This window comes from Aphanomyces astaci (genome assembly GCF_000520075.1).
Source record: "Aphanomyces astaci strain APO3 unplaced genomic scaffold supercont1.106, whole genome shotgun sequence".
Classification (NCBI taxonomy): domain Eukaryota; phylum Oomycota; class Saprolegniomycetes; order Saprolegniales; family Verrucalvaceae; genus Aphanomyces; species Aphanomyces astaci.
Window position 1 is genome coordinate 66,069 of NW_009798369.1, and position 14,971 is coordinate 81,039.

At 45.7% G+C, this 14,971-nt stretch overlaps 6 protein-coding genes and 1 pseudogene across 7 annotated transcripts; 4 read left to right on the forward strand and 3 right to left on the reverse strand.

Moving 5' to 3' along the window:
• Positions 1–1,529: 1,529 nt before the first annotated feature.
• On the reverse strand, positions 1,530–1,596 carry H257_17407 (annotated as a pseudogene). The gene has a single exon. The product of its transcript is annotated as a tRNA-OTHER (tRNA).
• Positions 1,597–2,960: 1,364 nt separating this feature from the next.
• Positions 2,961–3,539, forward strand: H257_17408 (hypothetical protein; the record flags this gene model as incomplete). Its single annotated transcript, XM_009846205.1, has 1 exon — positions 2,961–3,539. One exon carries the CDS (start codon positions 2,961–2,963, stop codon positions 3,537–3,539), a length of 579 nt encoding a protein of 192 aa, XP_009844507.1.
• Positions 3,540–4,881: 1,342 nt separating this feature from the next.
• On the forward strand, positions 4,882–6,471 carry H257_17409 (hypothetical protein; the record flags this gene model as incomplete). The annotated part of the gene is made up of 4 exons (XM_009846206.1): positions 4,882–4,904; positions 5,512–5,958; positions 6,064–6,243; positions 6,405–6,471. The coding sequence occupies 4 exons, from the start codon at positions 4,882–4,884 to the stop codon at positions 6,469–6,471; spliced, it is 717 nt and encodes a 238-aa protein (XP_009844508.1).
• A 1,669-nt stretch (positions 6,472–8,140) lies between these two features.
• Positions 8,141–9,855, reverse strand: H257_17410 (hypothetical protein). The gene is made up of 3 exons (XM_009846207.1): positions 9,272–9,855; positions 9,010–9,222; positions 8,141–8,396 (listed from the first exon to the last, which is right to left on the reverse strand). Exons 1-3 carry the CDS (start codon positions 9,824–9,826, stop codon positions 8,262–8,264), a joined length of 903 nt encoding a protein of 300 aa, XP_009844509.1. The 5' UTR covers positions 9,827–9,855; the 3' UTR covers positions 8,141–8,261.
• Positions 9,856–12,341: 2,486 nt separating this feature from the next.
• On the reverse strand, positions 12,342–13,593 carry H257_17411 (hypothetical protein). The gene has a single exon (XM_009846208.1). The coding sequence runs from the start codon at positions 13,570–13,572 to the stop codon at positions 12,457–12,459; it is 1,116 nt and encodes a 371-aa protein (XP_009844510.1). The 5' UTR covers positions 13,573–13,593; the 3' UTR covers positions 12,342–12,456.
• Positions 13,594–13,798: 205 nt separating this feature from the next.
• Positions 13,799–14,287, forward strand: H257_17412 (hypothetical protein; the record flags this gene model as incomplete). The annotated part of the gene is made up of 1 exon (XM_009846209.1): positions 13,799–14,287. The coding sequence occupies one exon, from the start codon at positions 13,799–13,801 to the stop codon at positions 14,285–14,287; it is 489 nt and encodes a 162-aa protein (XP_009844511.1).
• Positions 14,288–14,390: 103 nt separating this feature from the next.
• Positions 14,391–14,639, forward strand: H257_17413 (hypothetical protein; the record flags this gene model as incomplete). Its single annotated transcript, XM_009846210.1, has 1 exon — positions 14,391–14,639. One exon carries the CDS (start codon positions 14,391–14,393, stop codon positions 14,637–14,639), a length of 249 nt encoding a protein of 82 aa, XP_009844512.1.
• Between the last annotated feature and the right edge of the window lie 332 nt (positions 14,640–14,971).

The following is a 14,971-nucleotide window of genomic DNA, read 5'->3' on the forward strand; positions in this document are numbered from 1 at the left end:
GAAGTCGCAAGTTTTCTTCGAAGGCGGACCTTATTGCTTGCGTTCGTCAAGTATGGGACGAAATTGACATTTCGTTGCTTCAGAAGCTCGTTGGGGGAATGCCAAAGCGATGCGAATTGGTCCTTGATAGTCGAGGTCGCAAAATTAAGTACTAAACATGGGAATTTTCATAGTTGTCATATAATTATTTCTTTGCCATTTTTTTTCCAATTGGTGTAGCATTGAGGTTAACGTTATTTTTTGCCTACAATCACTTGATTATGTCTCCAATCTAGTGTCCATTGCTGCGTGTATTCTCCTCGCAAGCACAAATGCCATTTGCGACCACTTACGAAAAGAAAACCTACCTGTCATATCATTATTTCCACCACTTTAGATCTATTTCCGTCCGGAGGTAGTATTGTGAGTTCGTCCTAACATGGGGCGTTGTTACAAACACGTCACGATTAATAAAGACTTGTGAGGATGGATTTTTCCTGTCCCAATAGAGTCATAGACCAAATCATGTTGGTGAGTTTGTTGACGATGATAATAGCTGGTCCAAATAGACGGTAGGGGCATAGCCTTGCTGCCATTCTACACGACGCAGCGCATGAGTAACAACGATTCAGCCACAAGGCAATCTAATGGAAGCCTGGTGGACACCGTGTACTTCATGACACCAGTCGTCCTCAGTGAAGCCTTGCCAGTTTGCGGCGTAGGCTGAAATCCACACCCCAGTCCACAAGTTGTCATTCTCAAGGTAACTAACATGTACACGTAGTAAGTTAACAGTGTCAAATGTTTGATTTATATTTGTTAAGTGCGATAGTCTTTGTTAAGTGCGCTCACATTTTGCCGAAGGTTTCACATATTGGCGATTACCCGACAGAGCTTGGCGCGCATAATGAGAGCCATTATGTGGCGGAACACAGAATAATGTGGGACGACTACAGTATACTGCGACTAACTGCAAAGTGGATGCTACTAACGTTACGATGATGCTTGCTGGGAATAAATCCCTCATTAAAACAGTTCCACTGTTGTTTTGACCTGAAATACTGTTTCAATGAGGGAATTATTACATCCGGATACACCTTTTCGCCAGTAGCCCTGTAACCTGGGACTCCGTCCTACCCCCGGTGAGTACATACGATGCTAAATCTCCGGGGTTAACTGCATCGCTAGTGGTTAGCTATCGATAACCACTGAGATGCACTTAACCCTAGTAAGAGGTGAGGTGGTCTGAGCATACAAAGTTCCATATAAATCTCATTGAAACAGTATTTCGGGTCAAAACAACAGTGGAACCGTTTTAATGAGGGAATTGTACTGCTTGCTGGTTGTAATTGCGTTTGGATGATCATTTTTAAGACATTCCTCTGCGAGGGCCGATACTAGACCCACATGTTATGGAACCACTTCGCCAACGTGCCTGCATCTTCGGTGTTTACTTCGCCCAACGCTTCATAACGTTACTAGTACTCCGGAGTACTAAGTACTTACGTAGTACCTCGTGTTTCGACCGAGCTTCTTCGAAATTCGGTCCTCGTCTGCGGGGATCGAACCCACAACCTTTGAGTTAAGAAACCGATGCTCTATCACTGAGCTATTTTCCCTCCCGATGATGCTTGCTGGCTTCCAGAGTTTACACCCAAGAACTCTTTAGGGGCTGGTCTGCGAACATTCCCGTCCACGCTTTTTGAAGTATCCACGCAAATACGACTCCTGATTGGCTAAAACGTGAATTTTTCCGGATAACACAACGTCAAAAGCAGGGACGCCTGAGTTGAAGCAGGGATGATTCATCCCTGCTTTTGAGTGTCCGTTCCTGCTTTTGCACGTTTTCGATAGAAATTAAGAAATATTTTTGATATATTTTCAGAATCCTCGAAAATAGTTCGGATAACCTCCCTGCCTTAAAGCGTGGATGGTTTTTCACAGACCAGCCCCTTATAGCTGCGTAAGCTTACTACCGTATTGTTTCTTTTTATCCACCATGAATTGAAGCTTCGTATCTCGATTGGTTTATTCTGTAATTTGGTTACCATTCCATTCAGATGGGTACAACGCGTCAAATCTGAACACACAATTGAATTGTGATTTTGTCCCGCTAACGCTATAAACAGAATACTAGTAATGCACTTAGGCTACGTAGTTCAGTACTTGAAGAACTTACTCCCAGCGTACTACTAGTAAGTATTGTTAGTTACTCCTAGTACTAGTACTGTACAGTACACGCCATCATAGTTCGTGCGTTTTTGGAACCTGTATTGATCACTTGATGGAATGATGACGGCGTGAGTCACCATACATCTGGCGCGATGGGTAGGTTTGATACCTACGATGAGCCAATCAGAGACAAGTAAATTTTCTATTGGCTACAGAAAATATTTCGAATCAAGTAAGCTTACGGAAACTCTACTGTAGCCATTTTGCAATTCACTGTCTACACGACTACACTGTACTATGTACTGTATGACCAAGATTCCAGTCAATCACAGTAGAGATTATTCATGATATATTTATTATCAGGCTTTTCCACCAATAACATAGACGATTTTCTCAACAATAATGGTGTGTGCACCGAGGTGGACTTCGGCGGACCACTATTTCTCAAAAATATTGGAGTGTGAACCGAGGTGGACTTCGGCGGACCCCTATACCCTAGCTAAATACCAAGGTCAACTGTTTTGAAGTCCAATATCGGCCATTTTGGTGGGGCACCTTGGTCGACAGAACTTCAGCTTAAAACAACGTAACCCATATTGTCGACCGAACATTCTGGTAACGTTAGAACGGACTTCACGCGTCCTACACATATATCTTCAGTCACCCAGACGAAACACGTGGCCACTCGTGGCACGTAGTTGTAGGGTGTCACGCTCTGGCTCTGAGCCAAGCCATGTGTCCATCCGTTCATATGTCAAGATGACAAGAGGCATTAAATGCAAGCGAGCGATTCCATTCTTAACTTTGCCATGGTCTCGTGCTTCTTCAACGACTGCCACCTCGACACAGACACGAACGACAGCTCGTCGTGGAAGTGCGCGTTCCACAAACACCGGTCCCGCTGCCTTGTTTCCGACTGCCACAACCAAGTGTACGCCCGGAACTTGTGTGTCCGGCATGGGGGCAAGCGGGCGTGCGTCGCGCCCGGCTGCAGCGCCAACGCCCGCGTCGGCAACCTCTGCTCAAAACATGCCACTCCTGCGACCAAGAAGCTGTGCATGGTGGATGGATGCACCAAGCAAGCCCATGCTCGGTACAAATGCGTGCGGCACGGCGGCGGGTCCCAGTGTAAAGCGATGGGGTGCATATCGAACTCCCGCAGCAATGGCATGTGCAGCCGACATGCCAAGGAGAATCAAAAGGACAGACGACGGGATGAAAGCAGGAAGGTCGATCCTGAGGATGGGAAGGACGCCAAGACTGTGCTGATGGACGATCTGTTGCAACCGATCGCGTTCGACCACACACCAGCGTACTTCTCGACCGACTTGTTGGACGTGGTGGTCGAGTGCTTTAGTGTCATCGAATGTGACGTCGTCACCGTCTGACGACGAAGTTTACTTATTTATACACGGACGGTTGATGCTTTTGCTCCCTACTAAATCACGTTATGGTTCTAAATGTCGTGGTACCGGTAACGTCAAGGTCGACCAAGAAGTGTAGTTCTATACTCAAGTCTCCCGTCAACCATCTCTTAATAATTACGCTTTCTCAGTTGCATTACTCCGAGTATTACTCGGACATTGGCCTTTACAGTGACCCCAGAAACACATATCGTGACCAAATTTGATGTGCTCAACTGTGTTCAAAAGGTAATTCAAAATAAGAGGTATCATCGCTTGAAGCTGACAAGTAGGACCGAATGACACATTGGAATTATATACAATGAACCTCACCAACCGCGCTTCATTTCTCGGGGCACTTCACCGTGAAAGGACTATGAAGCGCGAGTGCGCGTGTTCCCTGTGGCCAAAGCCAGCATGTGACAGTGAAAATTTGTCAGCCAATGATAACATTGTATTTTTCAGAATACTACCTAGTAGCCAATCATACACAAGTACAGTATTATTGTCCACACTAATACGTAACAAATGCATTTCGCTTACTGGTATGTCCGCAGTAATATGGAACAGAGGATGTATGCTGTACTATTATACTGTAATACGTACTTCGAAGTAATAGTTGTTGTGAATTTCCTTCAAAATTCCCCGCTGAAACCTCGCCGCGACATTTGATTGGCTAGAAAATAATCCTTTGAAAGGACATGGAAAACAGAACATTTTTTTAGCCAATCAGATTCCAGAAATAGATTAACCAATCAAATATCGCGGCAATGTTCAGAACGAGGAAAACACGATTGAACGGGATTGAACGGGTTTGGAAATTCGTGTCGAATCTACAATTATGTTACTACTTCCTCAAGGACTGCCAGCGACCCCAACAATTCATTTCTTGTCCAAATTTAATGCTCAATATCACGAAAAAATGGAATCAAAAACTGGAGGAAGAATCCATTGGCAACAAAGCACCAAAACCAGACGTGTTGGGTCAAAACCGCTTGGAGGCCCGATGGATTCGTGGCCGTCGTGAGCACGACGCAGAGTCCATAAATGATGCTGAGCCAATTATAACCAATAAAATGCAATCATTTTTTTCATTAGCCAATCATTATATAATAGTGGCAGTAACATGAAAAAAGCTGATTTTCCAGTGGTGGCAGCAACATGAAACAGAGGAAGTACTGTATATGACAACTTTTGAACCTCTAAAACTTGGAGATTGTTGTGAAATAGAGCAACTCCACCGCAGTTTTGGGATGTTTAGTTATATTCGGGGAAAACACTACCGGTAAAATAAATGCCCAAATTTGAAGGAATTTAACCCGCTCGGATGGGAATCAAAGTGCAAGTCAAGTATACATAAGAAATATCTCGGTTAAACTATGTAATGCGGCCGATGAGAATATTTCTCATGCGCAAGTTCAACCTAAGCGTATTAATACCGGTGTACTCAGAAGCGCTATTAATATTCCACCCATTGTCCCGATGAGAAATATTCTCATTGGCAGAGCCAATAGAATGGCGGTATTTGGGTTACCTTTTCATGATTGGCTATTTTGCTCTGAACTCAATCCAAATAATATGATTTAATTGGCTAATCCTGCCAATGAGAATATTTCTCATTGGGAAATCTCGTCCATCCAAGCGGGTTAACTATAAGCATTTGTAAGTTATCCAGAAATATCCAGGAGAGGTGACGGTCCCTCCAAATTGGTCGAAAATACATATGTACCCTAAGATACACATATACTTCAGACGCGACACTAAACCGACAATTTTTGGTGCGATGATTGGACAACCGACAATACCAACTAATATTATTGGTCCCTAGATCTTGTCGTGCTACCATTAGACGAGCAATTTGTCGGTGCAGATACATATCGTTAACATTTAACATGTACTGTACATGCCATGATTGGTCAAATTTCGTTTTACCTGTCGTTTCAACTGACCTGTTCAGATTCCAAAAAGATGGAGAGAACACCGACGAAGCAGACCATTCAAGACTCTTTGCATGGTGCGTTCACCCGGAGGACATACTCACGTACCAGCTCCAGTTCGAGGCGTCCTGTGCGCACCACAAGAACGGCCTGAACCCCAACGCTGCCACGCCGGAGGACTGCACGGACTTCCTGCATCATTTATACAGCCTGGGAAGAAAAGCCCGCACTGTTAACTCGGCAAAAACTGCGCTGGTATTGTTCTTCAAAGAGAGCTGCATCTCCCCAAACCCAGCACAGGACATGCATGCGAAGCGCTATGTCATTGGGTTACAGAAGTACAACCGGCAGAACAACGTCGACGACGAGAAAAAGGCGCACCCATTGACTGTCCACGAGCTGCCCACATTGATCAACTTGTTTGCCAACCACAATCCTTTGGTTGCTTCCATGTTCCAGCTTCTGCTGTACTCCTGTTTTATTGGCTATTTCTGAATTGGGGAAGTCCTGGCGTTGAAGTGGCATGATGTCGCCTTGCACCAGGATGAATCTGGTCGATACGTGTCGATCAGGCTGCGATGGCACAAAAAAGCAAGTGTGGAAAAGGAGTGTCAAGTAAACCACTTGGTCGACGAAGCAGCTTACCCATGTCTCCGAATTTGCACGCTGTATGAAGGCTACCTCGACAAAATTCGCCAGGCGCAGGTCAACGTGTCTCAAGAGGCGTGCGTGTTCCCATCTTTGTCCAACCAGTATGACAGTGTTCGTGTGGAGTGGTTCAAGCCTCTGGATCAAAACTACGTCCGACGCCTTCTCCAAAACTTGGTTCATGCGTCACCAAGCCTCCCGATTGGAATATCATTACACAGCATGCGGAGAGGTGGCTGTTTTTACAGAGTGTTTGAGTCCCCAGAGCGGAAGTTCAACTTCCGAGAGTTAATGGCATTGTGCCGTTGGACCGACGCGAAGACGTGCTGTGAATACTTGGTGACAAGGAGCATCAGCGATTTGACCCACGAAACCTGTTACGGAAGGTGAATAGTACTGGACATGGTGTCGTGCATGCCGCTATTGGCACTAGTGGGCTGACGTTTGACAGCATTGTGGAGGCTGTGAAGAAAGGCATGGGCATTGAGCAGCCGAAACCTTTTGCTGCCACCTGCTCGACAGCGACAACTGTCACTTCGTGAGTGCGTGGTGACCAAGAGCATTCCAACGGCACGATCTGGAAGAGACGCTTGGGATCAATGGTTTACTGCCTGCCCCAAGAGCGGTTTGTTTTGCGCGATCAAGGACTTTACAAAGGACATGATCAAGTGCGATCGGCGAAAGTATTCGGAAAGGCAGACTTTGGGTGCTGCCTTCTCAAAGTTCCAGAGTTTTGATCTATTTGAAGCTGCGTTTGTTGGTTAACGTGACGGATCTGTGATTTGCCGAAAGATCGGTGATTTGCCGAGCTGCACTACCCAATAGAATTCAAGAATTGATATGATTGGATAAAATAAAAGCCTGCAACAACTGACACCTTCAAAACGTTATGATGGGTTCAGTACTATTTTAAAGAGGTTATCACCTGTTTTCAAATCAAGTATGACCTGTAAAATATTATTTCTTCATACATATAATATTGCTCTATAAATCAATAATTTTGTTTGAACGAAGCCGTAAAATTCCAATACTGAATTCAAGGTTAAATTTCGGCAAATCACCGATCGCCTGTTTGAGCGCCTAACTTTGACATTTTATTTGCCCTGATTCACACTCTTACTCTGGATTTGTATTCGGACGATGCTATAGAGCTAAAAAAAGTGAGTTTGGGACTGCAACTTTTACGTCGAGATAATTTGAACTTCGCTAGATATGGTCGATTGAATGGAGCTCAAAATCGGCAAATCACAGATCCGTCACGTTATACGGGTAACTATTCTAGCTTGTTGAAAGAAGTGCGAAAGACGAAACGAGAACATAATTTGAAATTCATTCAAATAATAGTTGGTCTTTCAGGGGATTGAACTGGGGACGTATTGCAATGACCGGTACCCTTAGTTGTCTAGGATTCATGCCCAATAGGGAAACCTGGCGGACCAATGTAAGTAGAGGGGGTATCCCCTCTACTTCTTGGATAAGGTTTGTAATCAATATTTCTTTTTGTAGAATTGACCAATCAGATCATTGTCGGTTGGATTTGTCGCGTTTGCCATTTTATCTACACATAAATTCGAGGTCTCATTATAAAGACCAGTTTTACACAGTTGTACAAGTGGGTTATACCACCTATAAAACACACGCAAAACACAAAATTTAGAGGTGCGATGGAGATGCTCTACACCGAAAACCGAATATATTGTGTGTTTTCAGTCGTATTCCGTGAGAAGAAACCCTCGTCAATTTTGTTTGTACTAACGTTACGTATTGTTGATTCGCTATAAACTTCCAAAATTCGCGTGGTTTGTCTACCAGTAGTAATCAATACTGAGACACCCTGGAGTGTGTCTGATTGGTTGAATATACTTGTCCTTACTGCAAGACCCAATCAAATCCACTCAAAATTCGATTACTGTAGCAAATAGCATCGATTCGTGATTCGATTCGGCGGCGAGATTCGATTCGACAGGGAAATGTGTTCCGAATATACACAATACTACTATTGCGAGTATTCACTATTGATTTTAGATTAGACTCTAAACGCCGCCATTAGAGACCAATCTAGAACTATTGTAGCACTAGTACAGAATCACTAACGTCCAAGAACATCGAGTTCATCACAGGGTTAAGTGTAAAACTGCTGTCTGGTGGTGGGCCCTGGCGGGGGCAGCGACGGGTGCTGGGATTCGAATCGCGCGACGGCTCTCACGGCGTCCTCGAGGGCTTGTTGCGTGCGGATGATCAGTGCTTGTTCATGCGCCTACAGCAGACACGAGTATTGTCAAGTCAATTATTCGAATTGGAGGGTTTGGGTGGTGCCCAGTCGAATGACCAGAATAACCAAATCGGCACGCAATCGATGATCGGCCAATCAAAACCCAGATCACTATTCAAGCAGCCAATCAAATGATATCCACTCTTCGACCAAATCAACCACGAATTAGTGTTGTGTGACTTGACCATTTTTCCATGCAAAAAAAAAGTCAGTATCAAAGAATCGATCGATAGATTTTTGGCAAAGAATCCGCACAAAAGTCAAAAATGTTGGGTAAAACGACAATATAAATGAGCAGTCCGCCCTTTTCAAATGGGAGGTGAGAAAATATTCTCAAAATATTTTGATGCGACCTATGGATGTCATGATGTAATGTAAACTATGAATATCATGTAGTAGGTAGGTAGGTACTATAAATTGGACAGTTGCAGTTGAAACGTTTTTCTGTCCAAATATAGTGAAAATTCGACGTATGATGTCCATATATAAGTCAGATTTGGTATTTGTCAACATATTTCTGAAAAGTTGCAAAAATAAGGTGTTTTGTGACATTTTTTGTGGCAGCCTATATGAAAAATAGATACTTGAAACATCGTACCGCTTTGTCCGCAAGTTGCTGGCGACTCAAGTGGTCTTGGGGCGTGGGGTGGTAAAACACTTGAAATCGCATGTCATGGCACGCACCAAGGATGCGGTCTAAGTAATGCTGGAGGCGCGCGACATGGAAGGACGACGCGACGACGCGCACGACGGTCAAGTGAAGGTGCCGCAGCACCCGGACAAGGGACACGGCGTTGGCGATCGTGTTGCTCTGGACGTTGTTTAGCAACGACAATAGAATCATGCGATACAGTGCGTACCGAATTGCAGTCCATGACGATGTGGTGCGGGGATATGCCATGTTGAACGAGCTGGTTGCGCGCGACCTCGGCCTCGAGCGTGCTCTGTTCGCTGTTGTCGCCGCCAAATGGAATGATATAACACGTGGCTTTCTCCTGCTCGGTGATGGCGCGGTGCAGAGGCAGTGCGGTGTCAATGCGTTGGCTGAGCCACACGCCTGGGAGGTTGGCCGACACCGGGCCATTCAGCAACACGATAGCGTGCGAGAGCTGGGTGCGCAGCGCCATTTGCTCGCCTTCCGGGATCGACACCAAATTTGGAGCAACGGCAGGATGTCGCGCTTCGGTGTGCAACGGCTTTGTGTTGTCTACGATGAGCCCCGTCCGAAATAGATCCAAGCCCACGGACGCAAGCAGCTTCGTTTGCGCCGCATCCCGCCGACTCTTCTGGGACGCAGGCGCCACGCCGCTGTCCTGTCGGTTGAATTCCTTCTTCTTGTAGTACGGAGACTTTCCATTCATCACCGACGACGACCCCGACGACTCGAACGGCTTGTGCTGGCGCGAAGATGCCATCTCGACAAGATTTCAAGTGCAACCCCCAGATATCTTTGTCCGTTCGAAATAGTGTAACTTCACACTAGTTTCCGCGTGTTTCACAGTGAAAATAATTGAAATAGTGTAATATAACGTTTTTTGTCGATAGTCCCTTTCAATATACAAACCGCAGAGACGTCTATTAACTAATAACGTTACTGGTTCTACCCTTTGCCCTGTCCGATAATGTATTGCATAGCCAATAAGCGACAAGTACTTTCGGAATGACCAATGGGATCGATTGAACGGGGTCCGATATTCATACAACCCCCAGATATCTGTATTGTACTACTTCGAAGTAATTATTCTTTCAAGTAATTAATATTAATAGTACGACGTAGTAGTATTAATACGTAGTAGTACACTATTTAAGGTGGACATAATCTCTATTAACATTATTCAACAGTATTTGTTTTCGATAGTATACTGCGTGCTTTGCAGTTCTATCGAAAAGAAATAACGTTAGTGTACATTTGGGGAAATCTGGTCTATCACGGAGATCCCTGGGCCAAACTAAGAAAACCGATTGGGTATCATAGAGGGCGTTCGTATAAATCCTCGAGAAAAATCGACGAGGCGATTCGTTCACAGATGCCAAAACAACGACCACTTACAGCTTATGTAAAGTAGGCTCACCCACCTTGAACTAATCAGCCAAAGTACAAAGTAGGCTCACCCACCTTGAACTAATCAGCTTAAGTACATAAAATACTTGATGATTGGCTAAATATATTTGTCTCTTGACTCTTATTGGCTACACCAAATGTACTGTACTAGTATATTGTATTAACTGTTACTACAGTAGAACACAACATTTGGGACAAATGCATCCTATAAATTCCGGTCGTGCTAAAAGTCTCTAATATACTACGTAGTACTCCGGAGCAGCACAGAGTAACTTCAGTTGTTTTCTCGTTGGGTTGGCTCATTATTTGAACCGCCAACAAATCGACGCCATGTTTTGATTCGTCATAAAAAACGAATTTTAGCCAATCATGCAGTTTATCCCAATGACATTTGGGAACGTGAAAGGTCACACAGCAACAATCGAGAGTGACGGCAACACGACAGCATGCGTACTACGCCAACCGTTTTTACACCGCTGTGTCTAATATAGTCTCGGGTTTTATGGAAACATATTGCTAACGTCGCTAAGAACAAGATTTTAACGCGTAAAATAGGTAAGCTAAGTCTACTAACATATGTACTGTAGATGATACACGAGGTAGCACAACTGCGTCATGTGTGTGCTCGGGGTAATAGGGAAACCCGCATGCGAATTCTCTGTAGGGGAGTGCGATGTGGTTAGCTGCCTTGAATATATCGGTGGTGGTGACATCCGCGGTTGCTTGGTACCGTCAGTAGGATTTTGCCTTCTCGAAAGAGAGAAGATCGCCTAGAACCTTTCTATATATCTATGTATTATGCAATTAAAGAGGTTTTGGAATCGAGGAGTATAACGTAAAAAACCAGTTTAAGATAACTTACAGTTAACCAATTTAGGATAACTTTGTAACGTTATTGCCCAATCACACCTCGTTATTTGTTCTAGTCAAAACCTCTGTCATATAATGTTGATAATTCCGTCACGTGAATGAAATGCAAAAACGGCGTAGAAACCATTGGTAACAGTCATTCAAGATTGGGTTTGAAGTACTCTAGTCGACACAGGCCACATTGGGCTGGATCTGAGGATGTGTCGAGTGTTAATCTCGGTGGACATCCTTCCCGTTGTGGGCGCTCTGGTGTAGGAACGGATTAAAATGATTTGAACCACCTATTGGGTGTGGCGTCATGTCTGGGAGCGCATCGTAACAGCAGTACTAACTTAGTGTAAAAAGTGAAGACATCCTACTAGTTTTGCAACTTGGCATAAATCAAGTAATCACATGGGACAAGCTTGTCAACTACTCGGGCCAAGTCGTACTGCATGACCATCTCCCAGGCTGAAGCGTGCGCGTAGGAGCAAGGGATCGCATTCTACTACAGTACTGTAGCTCACAACCAAATAGCCGCAGCCTGCAGCAAGCATTGTACTAACGTTAGTACAACGTTAGTAGCAAAGAGAATAGAACGATCCGATTGGCCAGTTATCTTCACTTTTCTATTATTTAATTGGACAGAAATTTGGTAAGGCAGTCTGCCTTACGAATTCATCAATGAGATGCGTTTAACTGTAAAGTAATTTAAATTATTCCATACAAAGATGAAGCTTCATTCAATAAAATTTTACATATTTCAGATCGATTTATGGAATTCGTACTAAAACCTACTGTTTCACCTTACGAATTATGTATATGTACATCAACTAACGTTAGTAGTTACATCACGTTCATGCTCGCTTCACCAGCCACCCCATGTCCATATTCCAAATGTCGATATTCCTGAACATCACACCAAAATTGGACTTTTGTGCTGATTTGCCAATTCCATCGATTCTTTGTTCTGAATTTTGTATGTAACGTTAATAAAATGCCAGAGGACTAGTTTTAAGTCCCACACTAATTAGCTGTTGATTGGTATCTGATTAACTAAATTCTACTGCCGCTTCTTCTGTACATTTAGTTGTTCAGCACACCATGTTTTGTATAAACACACTAATGCTAAGATTACTTGATGGGTGGTGGTTCATCTACCCGATACATCGCGCGTTGATTCAACACAACTGCTTGTGGTAGGTCCCCCCCTCCACCACCGCCGCCCTTGTCCTTGGAACTTGCGCCTTCGAGGTCTCGAGGCTCTACTTTCACATGCACGGCAGGTCCGTGGAGTCGGGAGTCTCCGTAGACATACACGGACAGCACGACCAGCGTCACGCCCACAAAAAACATGGGCGATAGCTGGTCATCAAACAGCAAATTCGATAGCACGCAGCCCAACACGAGGGAAATTGCCGTGCCAAAGTTCTTGACCACGTTGTCCGAGTACCGCACCACGGCCGACACAATCAGGCCGCCGCACGCTTGGAGCCACACAACTCCCCACGTGAACTTGGTGTACTCATCGAAGAAGGCAAAGCCACGGGTTGTAGTCGCAGTGTGCACTACCCCTACACAGGCCACCAGAACCGACACGCTGGCGAGCTGGATGTTGGTTTTCCACATGGGATCGACATCAGGGACGCGGTTGCGAAGGATGGCGTCAGCGGGTTTGTGCGTCTTGAGCACCTTTTCAAAGTAGGCCGCGGCTACCCCCGAGTTGACGGCCAGCCCGACGACCATGAAGATGCCGACGGCGGACGTGGACGCTTTGTCGGGTGCGGGAGTGCTGTTGCCGACGGAGCACACCACGACGCCTACCATGAGAACGACCATGGCCACCCACTGCACTGTATGGAACGATCGCTTGAGGAACAGCACCATGAAGAACGCTGTGGTGACGATCTTCAGCTGGTAGACGATGGCATACGTGGCGGCGCTCACGTGATCCAGCGCGAGCAGCTGGACGTTGTTCTGGAAACTGTACAGTGCCGCCAAGAGTACCATCTTGAGGTACCCTTGGGTGTCCCCCAACACCTCGAGACGGACGCTTTGAACGGCATGACGTAGGTTGCCCTGCTTCTGCACGACGACGACCACTAGGCAGAGAACCAGCTTGAGCAGCTCGTAAAGCAGCACCGTGGTCGTGCCATGGTACTTGGTGGCGCGGGAGTACTTGATCACGATTGTGCCCAGTGTGTTCTGAAGCACCAGCAGCACGAAAGACACGGCTTTCAGGTCCACCATGCCGACGCCAAGTTGGTGTCGATATCCGGAAATCACCTTCATCATATCAGATACGAACAATTATCCGGATAATCATGTTGTATCCGAACAACGTCTCTTACAATTGAAAGTGGAGTTTAAAATAAAGCGGCATCCAATTCGCATACAAACTTTTACATTTCGTATTTTATTTTCATTTTTATTTATGTTGTGCCATGGGTAGACGTGCGCGCTTGACACAGAGAGCATGCGACGGACGCCGACGATAGTGCTCGCTGTAACGGCAGCTCTGGTGGCGGCTGTCCATATGCCCAATGTCCACACTCGTTTGAATCACAATCTCGTGACGACAACCTCTACGCCGTCAAGAAGCACCCTTGGACCAACGACTAGGCCACCGGCGTTAGTGCACAACCGCACACAAGTGCAACATCAGCAGGCAGCAGCAGTCGCCATCCTTTCCTCCGCTCGGCAGCGCACCATCTTCCCCATCCTCGTCGTAGACGATTCGCTGTACACATGCAAAGTGCTTCCCAAGATCTGCCAAGTCCCCAGCGACGACGTACAGTCAGGGGACGTATGTCGGTTTCTCTTCCCCGATTGCTACGGCGCGGTCGCCCACCGAGGCAAGGGGCGCGGGGATGGCGTTCCCGACTGTGACACAACGCGCATTGCCATGGAAGTGGACGTTTTCCCATGTACAGTACCAGCCAGTGCATGCAAGCGTCCCGGTTGAGCGTGTTTTCCATATTGTACGAACAGCCGTTGATGCGCGCCAAAGGCACGCATTCAACCGATCGGAAGCATGCGCGGCCTTCTTTGCGCAATTGATGTCAGCCATGCGGCAGCACGTCCCTTGCAACGTCGACACGACCTTGTTCGATGTTGAGTCGTGTAACTTCCCGTCTTCAACAGAGGAACAGACCCGCCAATTCCGCGGCGCCGTCGACATGGCCCAAGCGCATGTCGGGTACAAGGCGCCATACAACATGTCCAAGAACGCGGCGGCGGCGTTCGTCCAGTTCCGCAACACGACGCTTCGGCCTTTTGCGTTGGACCCGCCCTTGAGTGAGTCGTCCAGGAATTAGGTGCCGTCTAGTTAATCGATGCACTAAGGTAATCCATCAATATCGCGAACGCATTTTGTGCACTAAAATATCAAATGTTTGAAGCACTCCACCACAAAAAGTCCCTCGAATAAAAAAAAACTAAAGGTAGCGTTGGAAAATATAAATCCAGCTGCATTTTTTAGTGCTAAGAAGTGCCTGAAATATCCCAATAATCGATTTGTATTTTCAAATTATAACGTAACGTTAAGAATTGGTGAAACTTTTTTGGCTTTGTATTTCGCGAACGGTCGTAATATCTTAGTTTTGTATGTATGGAATATTAATTTACAAAATAATATACCTGGGTGTCG

Coding starts and splice junctions, on each gene's coding strand:
- H257_17410 (XM_009846207.1), bottom strand. CDS start 9,826: ATGGCATCTTCGCGCCAGCACAAGCCGTTCGAGTCGTCGGGGTCGTCG. Junction 9,223..9,271: donor TCGTCATGGACTGCAATTCG/GTACGCACTGTA, acceptor AACAACGTCCAG/AGCAACACGATCGCCAACGC. Junction 8,397..9,009: donor AGCAACTTGCGGACAAAGCG/GTACGATGTTTC, acceptor TGTCTGCTGTAG/GCGCATGAACAAGCACTGAT.
- H257_17411 (XM_009846208.1), bottom strand. CDS start 13,572: ATGGTGGACCTGAAAGCCGTGTCTTTCGTGCTGCTGGTGCTTCAGAAC.